This window comes from Trachypithecus francoisi, unplaced genomic scaffold (assembly GCF_009764315.1).
Source record: "Trachypithecus francoisi isolate TF-2019V2 unplaced genomic scaffold, Tfra_2.0 Lachesis_group1, whole genome shotgun sequence".
In the NCBI taxonomy this organism is placed as follows: domain Eukaryota; kingdom Metazoa; phylum Chordata; class Mammalia; order Primates; family Cercopithecidae; genus Trachypithecus; species Trachypithecus francoisi.
The window spans coordinates 42,333,446-42,356,109 of record NW_022681454.1 but is presented as its reverse complement, the minus strand read 5'-3'; the positions used below and the strand labels follow the sequence as shown (position 1 = coordinate 42,356,109).

General features: G+C 42.0%; 2 protein-coding genes and 1 long non-coding RNA gene across 6 annotated transcripts in view; 2 read left to right on the top strand and 1 right to left on the bottom strand.

The window, feature by feature from the left end:
* ATP8A1 (ATPase phospholipid transporting 8A1) overlaps nucleotides 1–5,307 on the top strand; it is a 269,168-nt gene extending 263,861 nt beyond the window's left edge. For all 4 annotated transcript variants that reach the window (XM_033214110.1, XM_033214111.1, XM_033214109.1 and 1 more), the window contains one exon: nucleotides 669–5,307. In XM_033214110.1, coding sequence (XP_033070001.1) covers nucleotides 669–766 — 98 coding nt within the window. In that variant the 3' untranslated portion in view covers nucleotides 767–5,307. The remainder of the gene's footprint in view (nucleotides 1–668) is intronic.
* Nucleotides 5,308–11,214: 5,907 nt separating this feature from the next.
* Nucleotides 11,215–16,519, bottom strand: SHISA3 (shisa family member 3). The gene is made up of 2 exons (XM_033214107.1): nucleotides 15,359–16,519; nucleotides 11,215–12,691 (listed from the first exon to the last, which is right to left on the bottom strand). Exons 1-2 carry the CDS (start codon nucleotides 15,633–15,635, stop codon nucleotides 12,252–12,254), a joined length of 717 nt encoding a protein of 238 aa, XP_033069998.1. The 5' UTR covers nucleotides 15,636–16,519; the 3' UTR covers nucleotides 11,215–12,251.
* Nucleotides 16,520–22,318: 5,799 nt separating this feature from the next.
* The window catches only part of LOC117085324, a 100,100-nt gene continuing 99,754 nt past the window's right edge, over nucleotides 22,319–22,664 (top strand). The window contains exon 1 of the long non-coding RNA XR_004437917.1: nucleotides 22,319–22,413. This is a non-coding gene — a long non-coding RNA (uncharacterized LOC117085324). The remainder of the gene's footprint in view (nucleotides 22,414–22,664) is intronic.

The following is a 22,664-nucleotide window of genomic DNA, read 5'->3' as shown; positions in this document are numbered from 1 at the left end:
ACTTGACCTTGCCATGGACCAAATACCACATTGAATCCACTAGAATGAACTGATGTGGGGACATTGTATTAGGTATTATAAGTAATCTAGAAATGATTTTAAGTCTACAAGAGGATGTGTGTAGGTTATATGCAAATAATGTGCCATTTTATATAAAGGATTTAAGCATCTGTGGATTTTGATATTCAAGGGGAATCCCTGAAGCCATTCCCACAGATACCAAGGGACTGTACATGGTGGGACAGTTGAATCAATTACGTTATTCACCACCTCACCTACATATCACTTTTCCTTTCCTCTCATCCACCTGACCTATATGGAAATATGTGAGCCCACTTAACTCCCTCACCCCCTCCAGAATTGGGGAAGCAACAATTAGAAGAGTTGGAGTTGACTTACAGGACAGAAGATTTAGGGGATTTGAGGGCACCTACTCAGTCTTCTGGGGAGAATTCCTAGAATCTAAACTGGCAAGCTATGATCATCCCACTCTTTATTTTGAAGTTAAGTCTGCGTCTTTTCTAGGCATTAAAAATCAGTGTCTCCATGCTTTTGAAGATGGGAAGACTGCATTCGTTCCCCAAGCTAGAAAATGAATACCCAAAAGTCAGAAAAACAGTGGTTTCCAGTGCCTTTGTGAAAATTTCTGTTTTATCATTAACCTACAGATGGGTATGCGTTCTCTCAAGATGAAAATGGAATCGTTTCACAGTCTGAAGTGATTAGAGCATATGATACCACGAAACAGAGGCCCGATGAATGGTGATGGGGAGAGCCTGAAAGGCAGGCTCTGTTCTCTCTCTAAGGAGACCTACCAGGTTGTCACCGCAGTCTGCTAACCAATTCCAGTCTGGTCCATGGAGAGGAAAGGTGGATCTGAGCTCATCTCGCTGATGGACATTCAGATCCATGTATATTATAGACATAAGCACTGTGCAACTGTACTGTAACACCATCTCTTTTGGATTTTTTAAAGTATTTGCTAAGTCTTTGTAAACGGAAATTGAAAATGACCTGGTATCTTGCCAGAGTGCTTTTCTTAAACAGAGAATAAGTCAGTATTCTTATGCCATGACTCTGGGGCTGTAACGGACTATCAATTTATTGGCTGTACCACAAGGTAACCAACCATTAAAAAACTCTAAATGATATTTAGCTAAAGGGACTCTTGATATCCAGACTTAGATTTCAGGATATGCTGAAACAAACCAGCATTCTTAAGGAACTGACTCACCTTCCTGAGCAAAATTTCTAAACAAGGCATTAACAAGCTTTTGTGTCAAAAATTGTCTTGATAAATGTTTGCCAAAGAGGTTCAGTAACTGTTTTCCTAGTTCAGTAGTCATATGTCCAGAAATGTAAGAGAAAGTTTACTTCCAGTTCTGCTGTAAGATCTGCATGTCTGACTTTTCAAATGTAAGAGTGATTTACAAAAATGAGTATTTCAAGGCGTTTGCTACTAAAATCTGTGGTGTTGCACCTTTGGCCTTACAAATGCTTCTTTGTTGTTTGTCGTGTTTATTTGTTAGAGGACACACGTGCTAATATGATTGTTGTTATGACACTGATTTTTCAAATTGTATGTATGCTTCAGTTGTTTCTGATGAAGTTTCTTCATCATTTAGATTTTTCTAAAAATCTGGCTAATGCAGTAGATTCAGTGGTGTCATTTTATCTTAAAGTTTTTCCTCTTAAGAAACATATGCTACATATATATTTACGTGGGATTTCCAAAGCTTCTGTTGCAATATTTGGAATAACATGCCAGATAAATGCATGGTCTTTTGTCCTGTGTTCCAGTTCCCACTAGAAACGCCTGCTGTCTTATGTAGCACACCCGGTGTCATGATGACTGCCCTTATACTGAAGACTGAAAATTATTTCACAGTTCACTCATCAAATAGTTCCCAAAATTCATCACATGATGCTTATTGGGACAAATAAGTAGTACATTTTCCCCATTTAAAAAATGCCAATTTTACTCAAGCCGGTAACTTTACAGTCAAAGGACACTTTCATCATGAGTAGATTTTGTTAGTATGTTTTAAAATGTATGTTCAGTTCAATTGTTTTCAGCATTTACAAGACATCTGAAAATGGCTATTTTGCTACCAACAGTAAATGAAGGGGCTGTTTAAAAACCACAACCAGTTTTCTACACTATTTTTTAAATAATACTTTTCATTTGAAAAAAGGGAATTCATTTTCAGATACACTTCAGAGATCGAAGCAAACTATTTGCCTTTTACTGAAAAGCCTGCTTGCCTTTACATGGACTTACCAGCAAAATAGATAGAACTTTCTCTTTTAAAAAAGTCAACTAGAATTGAGAAGAGGTGATTTTTTTTCAGATCGCTTCTTGAGTTTAATATTTTCACATTCTTTTCACCCCTTTTCTCAATCTAGATTTAAAATTAAGATGTATCATTTCCTTGTCTGTATTTGTAGCTACTTAGTTACCAGTATGCCTCTCCATTTTCTACAAATAAGAGGTTATAACACATATACATAATTCTAACTTTAAGGGAACACACGTTTACATACTTTACTTCCCAAGCCCTTCCTGTTTGGGGTGCAGTTTAAGGGAGTCGTGAATCAACATATCTAGCAAGACCACAGGTGTAAGAGTCTAAGATCGTCTTCAAAATTCTGAAGTCCCAGTCTTTACCTGTGCAATGAGTAAATATTCAGAGCAGCTTTTCCTGGGCTTCCCAGTGGTGATAGCTGAGGTCAAACCACAAGAAATGAGAAAGCAAGAATGAAGTGCACCCCTCCAGAGAAACACTTTATAACAGTTACAGAGAAGAACTGCTTCTATTTGCCCTCACTTCATCAGTGGCACCCTTTTGCAGAATTTTAATATAAAAACATTATGAATATAATAGAACTGGATTTTCTGAGTTAAAATTGTAAGTTTTAATCTTGAAACATGGATTGTTTCTGTGGAGCTCTTAAATATGAGAAGAATACTTATGGTTGATAATGTGTAACATGATCTGAAATGTGACTAATTTGAGCCTGTTTGTCCCATGGTCCTATTTTTGAATTATTGACATTGTCAGTCTCTTTGCTTCCTGGGTGAGACTTGGGATTTGAGGGACAGGGAATGACCTTCTTGGTAAAATTTAAAATATAACATTTCAATTGCATTGACTTTGCAGTGTTAAATAGGAGAAAATAGTCTGATTTTTTTAAACCTTTCATAATTGGAAAAAAGTCACATGGTTTTACCAGGATTGAAATAAACAGTCGAAGTGACTTTTAACATGTGTTTTTTGAAATAAAGGGCATGTACTCTTCCATTAAAAAGTTCCTTATAGGGACTCTGGCAAATGCTAACACAGTTGCTTTACAATGTTTACAATTCAGAAAATACAACTTAGAAAATCCTCATTCATTTAGCATTGAAAAGCTGGAAGTTGCTTCTTTAATATTGAATAGTACACAGTGGTATTGAGCATGGACTTTCTAAATGTTTTATATATACATATAAAAATATATTGGGGTCTCACACCCGGAAAGATGTTATATTGTAGAAATTATTAGCAGGAAAACAGTGTCTCTCAGGAACGTTGTAAATTTTAAATGATATATGTACTTTCCGTCCTCCCACCTCCACTCTATGCTCTAATGTAAGACTGCTTCAGCAGTGTTGCTAAGTTAATGGAAAACTTTTTCTAGTCAAGTCAGGTGAATGTGTCTTCTGCTAAATAATGTTAGTCATTTACATGAATTGTATGGTCATTAAATGGAATCAATGATTCCTCTTTAATTTCCAGAGGGGAAATGAATTATGGAAATCAATCAGCATTCTGATCATTAATTTTTATACTTTAATTTTGCCATTCAGCATTCTAAATATCCAAAGTGCAAGTCACATGATAATTTGTTTTGCATTGCGTGCACTATACAACACTTACAACTTGTCATTTAAAACATTTTTTCAGGAGATGAATGCTAGTCAGAAATTAATAGATTGTATTATTCATAGTTTTAAAATTATGACAATGTCATAATTATTACAAAGCTAAATAATCATGTTTATTTTTGTGCAGTTGCCCTTTGATAGTTCCTGGTTTTAAAACCTATTAAGTGTATAATCTTATAAATAGTCATCTACAGAATTTATGGAGAAAATGCCCAGTCCATTCACATCACATGGACCAGGAATTCTTTTTGTAAATGACTTAAGGTAACACCATGCAGTTCAGTGCCTAATAAATGCTTTTTAATGATGAACATTTCTATAATGACTCGTAAGATACCATAGTCTGATTTTTCTCACATTAAAATAACTGAAGTCACTTGTGTAACATAGTTATACTTTGCTGCATTTTAATTATCCTTCAACAGCTATTAAAGTGGAATGTAAGTTTAGTTTTGAAGGAAGGGAAATAAATGTTTTCCATATTTTGTCTTGATTTACTTTCTGTATGAGAACAGCTGTGTTTTTGATAGTTTTATGGTTTGCATGGATTCATATTTAAAGTGATCCAGACCAATGCATGGCTATTGCTGTAAATCTTGATGTTTATTTCTGCCTTGTAAAATTCTATCACGGCCTACCTGGAATTTAATATTCAGTAGACAAATTAATTGGTCCTCTGCACAACTTTTTTAATAAGTAGATTATTTTACAAAGAAATTTGAACAAATTTAATTGAATCTTTTGTTTAGCTTGCCTAAGAACTTTTCTTAATAAAGCTCCCAAAACTTCTCAGCAAATAAATCTCCCTTAAGTAGGAAAACTAGATTTCATATTTGCTTACTTTGAATTAACAGCAACTTTCCACAAGTAAATCTGTTCTTGCAAAGATGTGAGCAGAATAGTTAAAAATAATATTTTTATGTTTCATGGTTTTAAATGGAAGCCATAAATGCAGTAAATACTATCTGTTGTTTAACTACTTCAATCGTCATTTTTTACATCTTCAAGTTTATTAGGTTAAAAAAAAAAATAGGGCAGCCTTGGAAGGCAGCTACTACAGAAAACTGCAGTTTTGCGTTAAAGATAAAGTAGTATTTTCAGCTCCCTGAAAAACCATTCCCGCTGAAACTGCTGTAGAAATTGTGAAGCTGCATGAGTGGAGAGTATTGAATCTGTGGTTATAGTAGTTTTCTCAGGTTTGTTTATCTTGATGTTTGATGCACTGTGTTTTATAGTTATTAAAGTCGAGTAATATTATTTCTATGCAGTGTTATGTGTCATTGGCCTTTTGTGAATGTGCATGTTTTAAACTGCAAATTTTCAACATTTTGTCCTCTAACTGTTATTAAAAATGAAATAAACTTTACCATTACTTAAAATTGTTGAAGCTTTGATTGCTAGTTCTAGAAATTGTATTGCTTTCTAAAACCTTCAAATCCAACAGTAGCTAGTCTGAGAAGGTGTATCCCAGTGGTTTATAACATATCCCTTCATTTTAATCCAGCTAAATCAGACATGAAATGGAGTGCATTAACTCTAGTTTGGTAAGATGGGTAGTTTTTATAATTAAATAACAATTTTTTAATAAAGTTATTTTGTCACTTTTTAATGAAAGTATTTTGTCACTTCAGTACGAAAAGCCTCCCGGGATTGTCCCTGTTACATATTTAAATCAGCTTGCAAGTAAACAGCTAATTCATGGTTTCAACCATGAATTATGTTGGATGGATTTGTTTTCTAAACCAACTAAACTTTTAAGTTAATGAGAAAGTGGTCAAGTTTAGCCAATAACATTTGAAGGCAGTAACCAGAAAATAACAAAATTGAGCACATGAGACAGAAGTATAGACAGCATCAGAAACGAGAACAATCACTTCAGCAAAAATTAGTGTCCTTTGGTAAAAGAGAAACAACTGAAAATACAATTAGGTAAATTACTAGAATAGGATTAGTTCTCAAAGAGGCACTGGAGAGGCAGTTTGAGGAGCATCTGATTTTATTAGACTGAGGCCATGCGTGCTTAGCTGCCTGGAGCCCCATGTCCTCTCCCACAATCTTCCCAGGGACGACAGTTGGGTGGGGACCTCCATTCAAAACCACAGCAAAACAGTTCATGGATATGTTACCTCTGAATTCTATCAAATAATTTTCACATTCAACTCCATTCTCCTTAAAATAAGCACGTGCTTCCACTGACCTGTAATTTAAGATGCCTTCTAATACTACCATAATCTAAAAGCAAACTGGAAATACATTTCCATAAATTCAATGTGTCATCTCCATTTAAATTTTGTTTTTGTATGCGTAGGGCATCTCTAACCTAAAGCGTTCATTTCAGTAACACAGAACTACCTCACTTTAATGAAGAAAGGTCTTCCTAACCTAGATAATTTCATGAATAGGCTAATAAAATTTGTTGGAAAATATGAAACACCTCTTGCCATTTTATTACTTTCAAGTACATGAAACTAGCAATGTAAATAAGGATTTCCTGTCAGAATAATTTCATTAACTATTGTTTAATTGCAATTTTAAAATAGTCATGTACATATAAAAATATGTTAACAGTTTGTTCCCTTTATAGTTTAACATGCCTATGAATTATTAGTTTTCCTGAACACCTACTAAATGAATGTTTTGGATTATGCAAAGGTAAAATCCCAACCCAGTGAAATTTGTCAAATTCCTGGTTGTGACTGTATCTACTTTCAGGAAGTTTTTTGGTTATCTCATTTTAGAGAGAAAATTTCCTATCGATACAAGTCAATCTGGTAAATTCTCCACCATGAGAAGTAGCTAATAACAAAAATGAAACAGGTGGGGAAAATAAGGAATTATCCATTTGGACAAGTGTACAATCTGTTCACTTTGGAACATAACCATTTTAAAGCAAATTTACTATGTCAAATGTGCTTTTTTTTGGTTAGAAAAGCACACTTATTTTAGAATAGATTTGTCTCCAAGGAACCGTTATTTTTTTGTTTCTGAGACGTAGTCTCACTGTGACACACAGGCTGAAGTGCAATGGCACAATCTTGGTTCACTGCAACCTCCGCTTCCCAGGTTGAAGCGATTCCCCTGCCTCAGCCTCCCAAGTAGCTGGGATTACAGGCAGCTGCCACCACACCTGGCTACAAATGTGCTCTCTAAAGCAGATGATGAAAGAAATGTACAGACCATGAGTACCCAACAGGATGAGAGGATGCCCGACTCCAGACAATAGCAGGAAGTTGACCAAGTACCAAAGGGGCCCATGAATCAAGGACTTACTCGATCAAACTGTAGGACCATTTTCTCTGTTCCCTACCCCTAATCAAAAGTGATGTCTGCCCTCCCACAGTACTTAGCCTTTCATTTTTATTCTGAAGTATTTCATCTGCTTTCTGTTATTTATCCTTACTACACAGCTTTCTGCCCACTAGAATGCAAGTGACAAGAGACAGTGTCTGTAACTTCTTCTCAAGGCAACCCTAAGAAAAGGGTAGTACTAATGTCTCTATTTTACAAATGAGAAAACAGACACAGTGAACTGAAGTGGCCCAAAGTCACTCCACTTTTAAGTGACACACCCAGAAAACCCAAGCATTATAGCTTCAAAATCCATGCTCAATCACCCTCTGGAATCCCATTTCTCATGTGTAAAGGGAGAAATGTTTATCATCTAGTGTTTTTATTCATGCTTCATTTTATTTCACATTGTCATAATGCAGCATAAGCTCTTCTTGACTATTACAATCCCCTGATATCAATAGGATATGTACAATATGATAGAATTGATCACTTTTTCCCCAATAGATTTTCTGAAAAGTACATTGGATATTTTTGTTTTTCTGACAAAATTAGACCTCCTAGGGCTAATGTCACACAGAACATAGAATTTCAAAGTAGACCTCCTGGTTCAAATCTGTCCCCTATGGTATCGTTTGTCCTTGTGCACAATGTTTCACCTTCTCACCTTGATTTCTTCATCTGCATGATAGGCATGATGCTAATCCCCTCTTCAGGGTTGTGAAGATTCAGTGATACAATTCGTAAAGCACTTGGGACACATGGTGCTTAATAAATGTTATCCATTATTTGCATAACAACCTTTCACAATGCAGAACTTCTGTTTTTCACAATAATCATGGTATGAGGATGTTAGATGCAAATTCTTTCTGAAAGTAACAAAAACAGACAAGTTTCCCCTGTATTTGGTGGCTTAGCAGATTGTGAGGAACAGCTCCTTGGAAATTCCAAGTGATTTTATTTGACCTTGGCAGCCTAATCTTTCTAAAACGAAGATAATGATCCCATTCCCCTCCCCTGTGAAATCCTTCCAGACTCCCTTTTGCATTTGACATCTGTTCAAATGCCGTGGTGTTCAAGATCTCTAATCTGTACATGCTTCTCTCTCCAGCCTCACTCTTCTTCTTGTTTTGTTTGTTTGTTTCTGGTTTTGAGACAGAGTCTTGCTCTGTTGCCAGGCTGGAGTGCAGTGGTGCAATCTTAGCTCACTGCAACCTCTGCCTCCTGGATTCAAGCAATTCTCCTGCCTCAGCCTCCTGAGTAGCTGGGACTACAGGTGCCCACCACCACACCTGGCTAATTTTTGGTATTTTAGTAGAGACAGGGTTTCACCATGTTGACCAGGATGGTCTCGATCTCCTGACCTCGTGATCCACCCACCCTGGCCTCCCAAAGTGCTGGGATTACAGGCATGAGCACCCAGTCTTCTTCTGGGTTCTTAAATGTTCCTTGTTCTTTCAGGCTCATGGGTGGGTGCTTCTGTGTCTGTCTATGAATTCTTTACTCTGCCTGATATATTTTTCCCTTATTTCCAGCCCCCCTCTCTTCCTCTGCCCTGTCTTCTTCATTCAAATCCTATGTGTCTCTCAAGGCTAAGGTCCAATGTCAACATCTCCAGGATGAACAGTGTCCTTTGTAAGTGCTGCCAGGGTATCCTGCACTCCCTTGTAATCGCGGTTACCACAGAGAGCAGAAAAAGATATGGTGCTTCTTATGGTGCTTCTTTTATAAAGCATCTATGACATTTTATCACAAGTATTTGTCTCTGTCATCATGCTGGAGCCTGTAGTAGGTAGTGGCTCCTTGAGTTGGAAGTGCATTTTAATGATCTTTTATTCTTCTCACCAGCACCTAACCCATAAGTGGTGTTCAGCAAAGAATTGTTGAATGGGACAATATCTAGAAATCTGCCACAGGATAGGCTTCTTACCTAACATTGTGAATAATCATATCAGCTATATAACTTCCAGGGAGAAGGTCAAAGGCATGTACTGCGTATCACCAATTACTTGGAGATATGATTTGATCTAGTATCACCAAATGCCATATTGCAATGAGGTACACAATATCTCTCTAATTTTAAACAATTTATGGCCAGTTAAATTGACTGGGGCATCCTGCTTAGGAAGGGAAATTTGCAGATGTGAACTCTCTGTGAATTCCTTAGCGTTAACTTGTCTAATGGACATAAACTGTTCTCCAAAGGGATGACAAATAAAAGTACAGCTACTAGAGAAATCTGACAACTAGATGGTATTCAGTGGGGACAGTTCCACCCTGTAGGGCACATGGTGGAATTGCATGGGAGAATCTTTAGCATCAGAGTGTTGGGGCGGAGGTGGATGTGCTACTGGCATTCACTGAGGGGGACTCAGTTGTAACAAAGATCCTACAATGCATGGAGCAGCCCGCACAACAAAGACTTGATGTCCGTCGACATGACTTTGGAATGTCCACCATTCCTACTGGTGAAAAAAAAATGTAATCCCATTTTACCTATATTTTTTGCACTGCCCTAGTATACACTGAACTCTTCAGATACACAGCCACTGTGCAAATCAAAGGATGATCAAACTTTGCTGGGAAAAATCACATTAATGGCATCAGTGCAATTGTGTTTATCTGAGTTGCCAGAATGACCAACTGCATCCATCTGGATTTGAAGCTGTCACATCATGGTAATTTTGAGTAAGGGGTTAGCATCTGTGTCTTTTTTAAGTCTGCCCAAGCCTTTACATTTAGAAATAAGTTACTTCCCTTTCTTTCTTCTATTTACCACTGGGGCATTCTATTGATTTTAAAAAACCATGTGTGTAGTGAGTTATCTATAAATTTCATTTTAGGACTGATAAAGGGGTGTCACAAAATATTTGTTCTAAGGAGAGCTCATTTTGGGGTCCAACGGGGCCCCAAATCACTGCGTTTGAAGCTTAGGCTTATTCTCTTAAAATCTCCAATGAATTTTGTACACAGAACAATCAAAATCTCAAAGCAGGTGTTCCCTTGCTGTTTGGATCTATCTGTTTATGCATATCAACTCCAGTACAGACTAGCTGCAGGGCCTTGGGCAAATTACTTCATTCTTTTGTGCCTCAGCTTTCAAATCTTTAAAATAGGAATTGTAATACTTTTCTGTTGGGGTTGTTGAGAGCATAAAACAAGTTAATACGTATTAATACTTAATGCTTGGCTCGTAAGAAGAGCTTTAATAAGGTTACCTTAAAACCATTAAAAGGACCAATATACCACAAACATAAATAAAACTAGTCTAATAGTGTAGGATTGCACCCAAGAACATGTGTGTAAATGTTCATCCTTTTACATGCAGCTCTTTCTTTCCTTGATTATTTTGAACAATTTGGGAAACCTGAAAGACAGCTTTTAGATACAGGATAAAGCAGGAGACTAGAAGTCAGAGCCCCTCTGCCTTTAGACTGAGCAGATGCATAATGTCTTTGAACTTGTTTCCTTAACTAGAAAACGAAGAGACAAGGCCAAACAACTCTTTTAGGACAGAATTCTGCCTCTAACTAGTTGTGTTTGAAAATTGAGAGTGACATATGATAGTATGAATTCCTATAAATCTGGGCTTTCAAATCACACCTGCAAGGACCAGGTAGGTAACACAGCAGAAATAGATGGGCCAGGTGGGGAGACCAGGCAGGAGGCTGGCAAATGGCAGGTATCCTGTCTGAAGAGGATTGACCTGACCCCAAGGCAGTGCAGAACCTCTGGTGCCACGTCCTGTATGTCACGAGAAGCCAGAAATCCATATTCTTATGAGAAACGTCCCAATGATGAATTCTCCACAGGCCAAATAACCCATCGGAGGGCTGGAGACTGAGACTTCCATAAAAATTCACTTCCTTTGCTGCTTTCACGAGCCCTGATATGGAATTTTTTTTATTTCAAATATGAAGTATGTGTTAAAGACATTTCATTTCATTGAATAGCAAAAACATTGCTAAAGAGATAAAACGAATCATTTAAAATTTCAATAGAGTTCATGAAAACATAAAGTATTTTATTTATTCTAACCCAACAAGATATATGCCCAAATATATAGTCATCAGACATAAAATTCAGTGGCACTGGAGATATATATAATATTAGATGATTATACCAATAGCTAGACTTTGAACTCCACAGTTATTAACATAAAAATTACAGTATGACTACTAAATAATTAGTACAGTCAATGTGGTAAATACATTAAATTACAAATATTTACATTTGTACATAGCTCATCTTACAAATAAATGTTTTAAGCCCCAACTGTCCAACTTTCACGGAAACACTAAATGTTGCTGAACAAAATGTCTGCAATAAATACTCCCTCCATTGGGTGGGGGAAATGATTTTACATAGACTCTGTGTTACAATGAATGTCTGAGTATATATTTAAAACTTTAAACTCCTCACATAGTTATTGAAACCTTGTATTCTGGAAAAAAACCTCATATTTTAAACAAAATCTAGTTATTTATTTAAAAAGTAAATGTTCTCATTATGCTAATATTATTCATGGTTAGGTTACTCCCAAAGTCATAAACAGATTGTTCACTGCCCCTTAAGTTTACCTAATAGTTAATTTTTTAAGTGAACCTTCAATAATTATAATTAGGTATTTTTCTTTGCTTATTTATGAATGTATTTCTATCATAACTCAATGAACAACTTATATGAAAAAGAAACACGTGGCCCTTTTCTAAGCAGCATAGCTGAATGTCCAGTAAAACATTTTCAGCCAATTTGCAACTTTAAAGTCAAACTGCTGCATGTTTTGAATAAAAGTAGCATAAATTGAAATGTAACGATCACATGTTTGCAAAACCAGAAAACAGTTCTCTGGTTTAGCCATTCTGTGATTGGAGCCAGGAACTCTCAAATTAGAAGGTGCTGTGTTTTCCTAGCATGCTCCTCCATGACACTGATCAGTTACAAGAGAAATTTTCTCAGAATTGCATGTGGCAATGGCAGCAGGGCTCCACCTGTCTGCCATTTGACTGACTTGTGGATTCATGGCCTGGGCGTGTCAACTGGAACTGAAGTCTGGACAGCTCTTCCCAGGCAGGGGGGGCTCCTGCTGGAGGGGGTAAGCGAAATACTGGGGTGACACCAGGAAACCAGATGGCTGAGCCAGGTGGATTGAGTGACTCGTGGTGTATGGCGGGGGCGGCGAGGGCACCAGGCAGCTCGGCTCAGCCCTGGCAAAGGAGAACCTGCGGATGGAGCCGCCTGTGGAGCTGGAGCTCGTGGCTGTGCTGGACTGCCGGGAGGGTGCCCTGGGGCTGGTGGAGGTCAGGATCATGGGTAGGGTCTCTGTCTGATAGCTGCGGAGTGAGAAGCGGATTGGCTGCTGCGAGGGCTCCTTGGGTCTCAAACAGGTGCAACAATAAATAGCCACTACAGAGCCCAGGATGATGAACGCAATGAAGATGGAGCCGACGATGAGAAAGGGGACGTAGACAGGCTCTAAAAGGCAAAAACAGACATAAACAGATGCTTGGATGAGGATCTCCCAGACTCTGAGCTCTGCTTGGGCAGCTGAGGGTTGAGAGGTGGCAGACTCAGTATTATCACTGTTGTCAGCTCAGTTTTTCAGAGCTTGTTAATGGTAACCTGCAAAATGCAATGCAAACCGTGATGATGTAATATTCTCCCTACTCCTAGCAGGGAGGAAGCAACAGATACCGTAACCTCTGTTAGCAATTAACCATCATATTGCACATCTGGAAGTCAGAAAAAAAAAAGTGGAATCTGTTCTCCTGTTCAGGCACTGGAGGGAAAGGGTGAATTTTAGGGGTTACAATAATTCTGGGTTTAAATGCAGGTTTTAGTAGTTGGATCACAGTGAGGCAATAAGAGATTTGACCCCTCTCTTAGGCTGGCAATCCATCTCCCATCCAAGAATCTCCAGTCTAAGCAAATAGAGCCAGGCCTATCAAATGAGATTCCCCTCTACACACAGACCCAGGATTTTGTGAGACTCCAGAAAGAACAGTATAAAGAAATTCACAGAGGGCTCAATCTACTGTGTCTCCTATCATACCACAAATTGCCAGCTCTGGCTTCTTCTTTCCAGGAAAGATTTGGAATACCCACTCCAGCTGCCATGCCTCTCAATTCCCATCCAAGTCTGAGAAGTCAGACTGAACTTTAGATAGCTCACGAGGCAATTCTTGGTGTCCACGGCCCAGACTTTCTATAAAAGCATCCCTCAAACAGAGCAAACTCCAATTTCCTTCTCCCTCTACAAGGCAGACATAAAATTTCCAAGCCCAGAGGCATCCCCTAGGGCAATTCTCCAGGTATGTCCCTTGATAGACCGTGCTAGGACACAGTCTCCAGCTTACAGGTAGAAGAAAGAAAACCTGCATTGATTAAGTCCCTACTGTGTGCCTGGCTCTTTCTTATTCATTATCTGATTAAAGTCTCATGGAGACCCTGTGAGATTGACATGATAAGCTCCGTTTTCCAGATGTGGAAATAGATCAGACAAGTTTGTGCCTTCCCATAGACAGAGCCAGTGAAGACAGGTAACTATCAACTATCTGTGGGCTCCTAGGCATAAGCTCTTCTGTGTCCCTCCCATTCTCCCCTGTTTACTAGCACCAGGGTGCAAGAAAAGGCAAAATGAGTAACTACCATTTACTTAGCCCTGTGCTTCAGCATTCGTACACTCTCAGGTCACCAAAAACTTAACTCCTTTGAGAGCAGTATGCCCACGTTAGAACTGAGAAGAGGTATCCAGAGCAGTTAACTAACTTGCCTCAGTTACAAGGCTGGCAGGTGATAGAGCCAAGGTCCATCAGGGTTTGCCTGATCCCAGACTCAATGAGTGTGGAGACTGCCTCTCCCTTTTGCTGTCCTCTGGCAACCGAGTCGAATAGGGAGCGCAGAGGGAGCCCCTGCTGCAGACTGGGCAATTGCCCTTACTCCCAGAGAGCAGCTGGGTTCCCCAGGGTGAGTGAGTGAAGCCGTGGGGAAGAGTCTGTATTTTTCTCACAGGCCAGAACGGCCTAGATTTCCCTACTTTCCATTGAGCATCTTTTCTCCAGAAACTACTTCCCAAATACTCTAGCTTGGAAATGCTGACCCCCAACATTCACCCTCTAGTGGAGCACTAATGGAGGGCAGACTCCCCTGTCCTCTGGGTTATCAGTTTGCGGGGAGTGGTCGTTGGGGAACCTTTAATGATCTCTCCAGCCTCTCCTCCCTTTCCCGGCGACCTTCTCTTGCCGGCTCCAGACCTGGGCTCTCTGGAATCCTGGGGTGTCACCCGCTCTCATCTCCGCCCGCTTCTCCGGTTTCCCCCGCCATAAAACCCTCGCCTCAAGCTCTAAAGCGTTTCCCTGATGTTCCGATTCAGGTGGAAGACTTTTTTTCAAGGTGTAAATTTTCTTTGCTGGGGTCGTGATTTATTCCGCTCTGAAGTGAGCGGAAATTTGACCCGTGTTTTCCGACGTGAGAATAGGGGGCGGGGAAGCACCTTCGACCCTTGTTTCTAAATCTCCACCTCGAAGACCTGGGCATTTCTGAAAGGCGTGACAATAGGGGGTGGGCCGGAGAGGGTAATTCGATGCAGAGAATTGAAAGGAAGTCTGCAGAACGGGGCCGCGGCTTAGAAACGCTGTCATAGGACAAAAAAAAAGTGACTAGTTTCTTAGCCCTGAAGGCCTGCAACTGAGCGCGCGACAAGAGTCGCGATTCCCTGCATTCGGCACTTCCCGAAGCTCCCGAAGTGACAAGGGCGCGCAGTGGGACACCGTCGCCCCCCCCCCCACCAAAACCCAAGTCTACCCTGGCTTAACCCGCACGACCCTTCTCCCGGGAGCTCCAGCTGTCTTCCCCCGGGCCACCAGGCACAAGCCCCGCGCTCCTCACTGTTACTGGCAAACTTTCCCTTGGGCCGACCCGCAGAGACCGCAAGTGGCGGGAAGCGGGACTGCAAATAAAGGACCATGATCTGAAACACGACCACCCACTCATCCCTTGATTCCCCCCACCCGGCCGCGTCCCCTTGGCGCACAGACCCGGGAAGGCGCACAGACCTTCCTGGGTCTGTGCGTCCTCCTGCGCACACGTGCAGCCGCCGCCGTTAGGCGGGCGGGGATCTGTCCCCAAGGGCCCCGCACTTACGCGCGGTGATGCCTGGGTGCTCCAGCTCGCCGCGGTCGTTGGTGCAACCGCCTTGCTCCAGCCGGGCGTCGGCCGCCGCGCAACAGTAGCGGAGCGCGCAGGAGCCGCAGCAGATGGTAGCGTCTAGCGTGTCGAAGTCCTCTGGGCACTGGAAGCCCTCGTGGTAGTTGCCCTGCACGTCCACCCAGCCGTGGCAGTACTCTCCGGACTGCTGGGCGCCCGCCGGGCCCCAGCGCAGCCAGCCGAGGAGAAGGCAAAGCGCCAGCAGTGCCCCCATCGCCACTGGGCTCCCTGGGCGGCCCGGAGCAGGACGCAGCTGGAAAGCGAAGGGCTGAGCCCCGGCTCAGGGCGCACAGCGATTCCGCCTCCCCAGGGACACGTCGCAAGCGGCTGGCCCCAGCGGCCGAAGCCAGTCCTGCGTGGGATAGCAGGGAACGGGGAGGCGACAGGGGCTGCACTACGAGTTCCGCAGGCCGGGAGTCAGCATGGTGCGCGGGGCGAGTTGGCTAGGGCCCGCGGGAGGCGCCGGCAGAGGCAGTTGCTGGGGCTGTCGCTGCCGCCCTTTGCCCGGCTCATAGCGCTCCCCGCGCGAGGGGCGCGCCAACCCCCCGGCCACCTCCCTCCCCATTCCTCAAGGGAGCCATCGCGCCCGGGGCTGCCAACTCCAGCGCCGCAGAGTCCCAACTTGTGGCGATCGCCGGGTCCCGAGAGGAGCCGGAAGAAAAGAATTTGTTCCCCACGTGCGAGTACCCCGGACAGGCGGCCGCTCAGCCCCCGCCCCTATCTGTCACAGGAGCAGGAGTCAGCTCCGCCGCGGCCAAGTACAAACGGCAGCGGGATTGCTGACAGCTCTGCCCGCAAGGCGTCCTTTAAAAAGGAAGAGGGAGGAGGAGACAACCAGGGTTAAGAAAGAGTCCGCCTTCCCGGGTCGCGCCGCTGGAGCTAATCACAGCGGGTGCGGCGCGGGCCGAGGGTCCTCTGCGCTTTCTGGTTCGCGCTCCATCCTCCGCCTCTCCCCCGCCACCCCCGCCCATGCCGCTCCCCCAGGACTTGACTCTCAACCTGAAGATATCAGACCCTCCCCTCCCCCGCCGCACACCCCAACTCTCTCACAGCCCGGAAATGTCTGCAGCGTGACGTTGAGGGCTGCCGAATTCCCGCGTTTATCCACGCACGTGGACGCCGCGAGTGGAGACGCTGGATTTACTGTTAAATGGAGTTAATGCACGAATGCGGTGCAGTCACTGAAGTTTGTCGAATCATCTGTGCCCTGTCGCACAGACTCAGACTCGTTCCTGGGATACCGCTTCTATAGGTTCAGGACCGAGAACATGGTTTTTAGGTGTCGCCAACATGTGCACTGAGCTTTCCACCTACGTTTCCACTTTTTCTGGGAGGAACGACACGTTTTCACAAGTACACACACACTCGCACTTTTTCCGCCGTGTGAAGGATTGCCGGTCACCTCTGCCAGCCAAGTCCAGCTCGCAAAACCTCAAAGAGCACGACTTCTCCGTTCACGCCCGCAAAGGAAATAAAGGAGCAAAATTAATGATAATTGAGCAGAACTGAACTTCTGTTCAGGGAAAGAAACACATTTATTTAAATGATGTGTCCCCTGTGGGCTATTTTCAGGGGCACTGCTCCGTTAGCGGCGTAAGTGCCTTATGGAACTGGTGTTATGTGAACCCTGGGTCAAACGCAAGCGTTTATTTTGACTGCATCCTGAACTTCCAATCATCTATTGGTATGTGTGACTATGTTCGGCGTATCCCGGCTTATTTGTCAAACACGCTGCATACCCGTCTTCCTGAGTTAGATGTCGGCAAGTTGAGTGAAACAAAAGGAACAAAGTGTTCTCAGCTCCAGCGACACAAGGTGCGCGGTCAAACGCATTAATCTCGTTCGCAGCTTCCTGATGAACCGAGCCGATTCTAGAGAAACTTTAAAAAAAAATCTCCTATTAAAACGACTCTTTTTTTTTTAATCTAAGTTAAAGTATACTCCAATTAAATAATTACTTTTGATTTCTAATTTTAGGTATTGGGATTAGCATTTAGTTATGAGACTGTTGAAAATACATGTCCAACATTTCACACGTTAAGTGGGACTGTGTAAATATTTAACTTTATTGCTCTTTTGGAATTACATGCTTCTTAGGACAATACAAAGCTATTAAGTAAAAACAAATTAAGTTGGAGCTTTCAATGACAATGAAACAGCTTTTTTCTTGGTTTCGTTAAATAGTTTAAGCATATGGGAAATTGTTTTGCGAAATTTCTTAGATATTGGGTGTTTTATTTACAAAAAAAAAGTTCTTGTCAGGCTTAACCTTTTTTTAAAATCTAGTTTTTTTTAGGAGTGTTGTTTCAATTGTGTATATATCCTGAGCAATTACGGGAAAATGTCACTTAGAAACACAGCAAAAATGAGACATAATGACTATAATAAGATGATAAAAATTATGACATGTTTACTGCTAATAACTTTCCCAGAACCACACCTTTTAATATTAGTTTTGTTAAAATTTAGAGGAATTTCATTACGTCATAACTGCATAAAGTTCTGCAGCAGCAGCAACCTTTGCTAGTCCCCCAAGGGTCAAGTTTCTCTCATTATCCAGCTGTTCTTTGATAGCATTAATATTTTAAGGAGTGATTTGTTGGCACTTACCTCCTATTAATTACATTCTCCGTGCCACAGTGGGATTCTTTTCCTTAAGACACCAGCTATAATTAATTCCCTCATTCAAAGCTCCTGTCTACTTGACTTATTTAGAGGGCATTTTACCCAAATTTAGTTGGATGATATTTACTAATGGAAAGTAACCAAACCTCCAAATTACTTGATCCTTCATAGATCTGACTTGTGTGAACAGTAAACAACTGTGCACCATGCTTCAGATCTAGGTCCTGGTCCTAAGCGCCTTTAAAACCATTACAACAATCAGCTCCAGGAGTTTGCCTGGGCGAGGGGTTGTGGGGAGGCAGTGATATGTTTGGTTTCTTGTCATAGAAGATCTCTGCAAACTTTCCATTGTCAAATTTTAACTTCAAAACTTATGCCCTGAGAATCCTCTTCACCAACAGAAAGAGAATATTTGCCTCTTTTTAGATGTATAAACATCCAAAGTTTCTGTTACTCTGTTACTAGTTTAATAGTAAAGGAAGATGAAAAAGTTCTCATAGACACCCCTGAAAGACTCTAGGGGGAAGACATAGGGATAGAAAATGAAGTCCACAATATCTGGGGTATTATGAAGAGGTTTTGGAAATTCTTCATTGTTTCTTATCTCAGTAACACAAATTCCATATTTTGATCAAGAACATAATCATAAGAGATCATTTCCCCAGCCTACATTCTCTTGTGGCCCTGCCTCAAGGAAACTCTGTAGGAAGTGAGTTAAATGACATGATGTCTGGAATATGCTTTAATAAACACCAGCAAGAAAGAAAGAAAGAGAGAAGAGAAAGGGAGAAAGAAAGGAAAAGAAAAGAGGGAGGGTAGGAGGAAAAAGAAAAGATAGGTGAGCAATAGAGATGAGAAGATGGGCTAGGCGGAACTGAAACACAACTGGCGACATGTTGATAACTAGCTGGCTGAAGGGAACTTATAAAATCGAAATGCAATTCTTTTTTTTCTTCTTTTTTTCTTTTCTTTTTTTTTGAGACAGAATCTCGCTCTGTCACCCAGGCTAGAGTGCACTGCAACCTCCACTTCCCAGGTTCAAGCAATTCTCCTGCCTCAGCCTCCCAAGTAACTGGGACTACAGGCACCCACCACCATACCCAGCTAATTTTTGTATTTTTAGTAGAGACGGGGTTTCACCATGTTGACCAGGCTGGTCTTGAACTCCTGACCCCAGGTGATCCGCCCCCCTTGGCCTCCCAAAATGCTGGGATTACATGCGTGAGCCACTGCACCTGGTCAGTGCACTTAATATTCTTAGGAAATATTTGCTGACCATATTTTTAAACTTTATTCTGGCCAGACATGGTGGCTTATACCTACAATCCCAGCACTTTGGGAGGGCGAGGAGGGAGGATCGCTTCAGCTCAGGAGTTCAAGACCAGCCTGGGCAACATGGTGAGACCCTATCTCTATAAATAAAAATATAATTAGCTGGGCATGGTGGCACATGTCTGTAGGCCCAGCTACTCAGGCAGCTGAGGTGGGAGGCTCACTTGAGCCCAAGAAGTGGCAGCTGCAGTGAGCAGCGGTGGCACCACTGCACTCCAGCTTGGATCAACAGTGAGGAGGTGTCTCAAAAAAAAAAATTGTCCTGTTGACTTATCTTTTTTATGTTCTTCGGAGCAGAGTGAATGATTTGAGAAAACCAAAAGCAGGGGAGTGAAGGGCCACATGGATCAGAAAGGTATGGGAACTAAAATATACTGAGGAAAAACGAGGGAGGCTAAAGGAATGCAGAAAACAAAAGCAAAAACAAAAAAGGACAATTCACGGGATTATGGAATTCTCCTCCAGCTTATTTGCATTGGCCTCAGAAACAAAATGACAACCAAGAGTTCCTCAACCCTCCCTCAAGTTCGCTTGTGGAGTGACTTGTTATCACTTTCCTTTAATTCTGAAAAAAAAACTTTAATTTTCCTTTAATTACCTTGTCCATGACTTCATGGAATTCTCTTCCTTGGATCACTTGTAAATCTCTTACTCCAGGCTCCTCTCAATCTGAGTTACTAGAAAGGTGTTTTCTCTGAAATTTGTTGTGGTGCATGTTTATCCTAGAGAATAACAAGGTGCCCAGAAGGACACTTTCAGACCTGGGCAACCCAGCCCCAGGCCAGGCCCCTCTTCCTGTCCTGTGTTTCAGGCAGCCTCAGTCTCTTCATTTACCAAGAGGGGATTAAGCTAGGGCCCTTTCAGCAGTGTTTCTCCAAAGGCCATGAAATACCTGGGAATCTTGTTAAAATGCAGACCTGGCCGGGCACAGTGGCTCACATCTGTAATCCCAGCGCTTTGGGAGGCCGAGGCAGGAGGATCGCTTGAGGTCAGGAGTTCGAGACCAGCCTGGCCAACATGGTGAAACCTCGTCTCTATTAAAAATACAAAAATTAACTGGGCGTGGTGGCGGGCGCCTGTAACCCCAGCTAGTTGGGAGGCTGAGGCAGGAAAATTGCTCGAACCCGGGAGGCAGAGGTTGCAGTGAGCCAAGATCACGCCACTGCACTCCAGCCTAGGTGACAGAGCTAGAGTCCATCTCAAAAAAAAAAAAAAAAAAAAAAGCAGACCTGACTCACAAAGTCTGCAGTGCGGCCTGTGATTCTGCATTTCTAATGAGTTTCCAGGTGATGCTGAGTGGCAGCATTGAGGACAATACTCTGAGACCCTCTGGCCTTCCTCTGCCCTGTCTGCAGCCGAAAGAGTGAATAGACCCAGAGGGTGGTGCCCACCCAAAGCCCATTCCCTCCCTTTTTGTACCGCTCTCTGGGTCCTGGATCCCAGCACTCCCTACTTAAAGAGGCCAAAAGTTGTTTCTAGGCTGCACAGAAGCCTCTTCCTGATTTTAAGAGGTTCTAGCGGGAGGTGTTTCAAAATTTGTACACACAGGCTGGGATGCCCAGACACATATATGAGAGGCCCCTTGCAGTGCAAGAGGAAGTCAGGTATGGGAAGAAAGAGGAAGTCAGAGGAACAGACTCAGGCTGGTGGCTTTCATGTCTTTTCCTGCCCTGGCTTGAAAATGTGAGAATGGGCCTGTTGTCCAGTATGTCGTAGAGACTCTGTACATGGTGGTAGAGGGTATAAGAGATTGATTGAATAAACAACAAAAGGAATGTTTTTCCTTAGCAATTCCATAGTATTAAACCACACACATTACAATTTTGTGTTAGGGCATCTGTCTTCCCCATTAGTCTGACCTCCTTTTTCTTTATTGGATCCTAGGACTTAGCACATAGCGGGTGCTTAGTAAATGTTGAATAAATAACTGGCTGAAACAATGTGTGGCTATTCGAGAACTTGTTGCAACTGAGTGACATCCGTTTCACGACTATACAGAATTGCAGCAGAGGAGAGCAGGATGAATTTCCAGGCAGGGGGTATTACAGAGTCATCTCCTGGTGATTTAATCATAACTGTAGTGCATCAAGAACTGTCCAGTGTGTCAGCACTGCCACAATAGGGCAGTCATCGGCCAGCACAGGAAAGTGTGCCTCTTACTAATCACATGGCCTTGAGCAAGGTCATTTCAGGGTACTACACTTCAGCTTTTGTGTCTCTAAAATGAGGGGTGTGGGAAGGAGTAATCCTTACCTTGAAAGATTATTATAAGGATTCAAAATAAAACATGTAGCAGGGACGCAAAATAAAACATGGAGTGTGGCACAGAGTTGGCACTTCATAACCAGTAGGTATTAGTATTATTACCCACCGCCAGCTGATTTGAATCTGTAATCAAATAATCATGGAAGGTTTCCTGCTAACCAGAGTAGGCCTGTTCCCGGATTAAATTGAATAGATTATTTACAGTTCCCCTTCATTCATTCCCTTCTTCATTAAATATGCCCATTCATAACCACTGGCAAGTGAATGTTGATTATTCATTTTTACAGTTGTTCTCCTGAGACATGCCCAAAGCTAGGAGAAGAGGAGGATAAGAGTGGGTGTCAGATGACCACAGTGTAAGGAGAGGCCTTACTGGACAGACCTTATTTCAGCTGGATTTCTACAAGGTGTAGCCCCAAGCACAGGTGGGCATTTAATAAGTATCCGATTAGTCTGTGATTCCATATTATGTCAGTAGAGATGTAATTTATTAACATGGGCTCCTGGCATCCTTCCAGTGCATGTATAATAGAATGACATTTTTCATGCAGAAATATAAATTAAATTAATTGGCATCCATATTTAATTGAAACTCCCTTGACAGTAGATGGATTCTCCCCTAACACCACCCCTTTCTCAGCAAGGGGCATTTCCTTCTGAGTGCTTGCAGACTGAAGAGAGGCCAGCCCCCATTCCTGGGGCTCCCCGAGGAGCTGGCTTTCAGCAGGGTTTAGAGCAGTACGAAAAGTGAACTGACCCTGGAAAAAATGGTAAGTTGCTCTCAGCGGCCATGTGTGCTTTTGGTGGGGGAAATATTTTATGGAGAAGAAAGAAAACACAGAGGGTTCTTGTCTGTTTCTGTCTTCTTACTTCCCTTTTCACCTTTACCAGCCATAAGAGAATGTTTTGAGAATTTTTAAGTCACCTTTAAAGTTTGTAAATCATGTGGAAATGATTTACAATTTTGCAGCTTTTTTTTTTGAAAGCTGTTACATAATTGCTTGCCAAAGGTATCTTCTAT

Excerpts from the sequence above, each read along its gene's own strand:
- SHISA3 (XM_033214107.1), bottom strand. The coding sequence starts at position 15,635 with ATGGGGGCACTGCTGGCGCTTTGCCTTCTCCTCGGCTGGCTGCGCTGG. Across the intron at positions 12,692-15,358 it reads GCACCCAGGCATCACCGCGC|AGCCTGTCTACGTCCCCTTT; the intron begins GTAAGTGCGGGG and ends TTTGCCTTTTAG.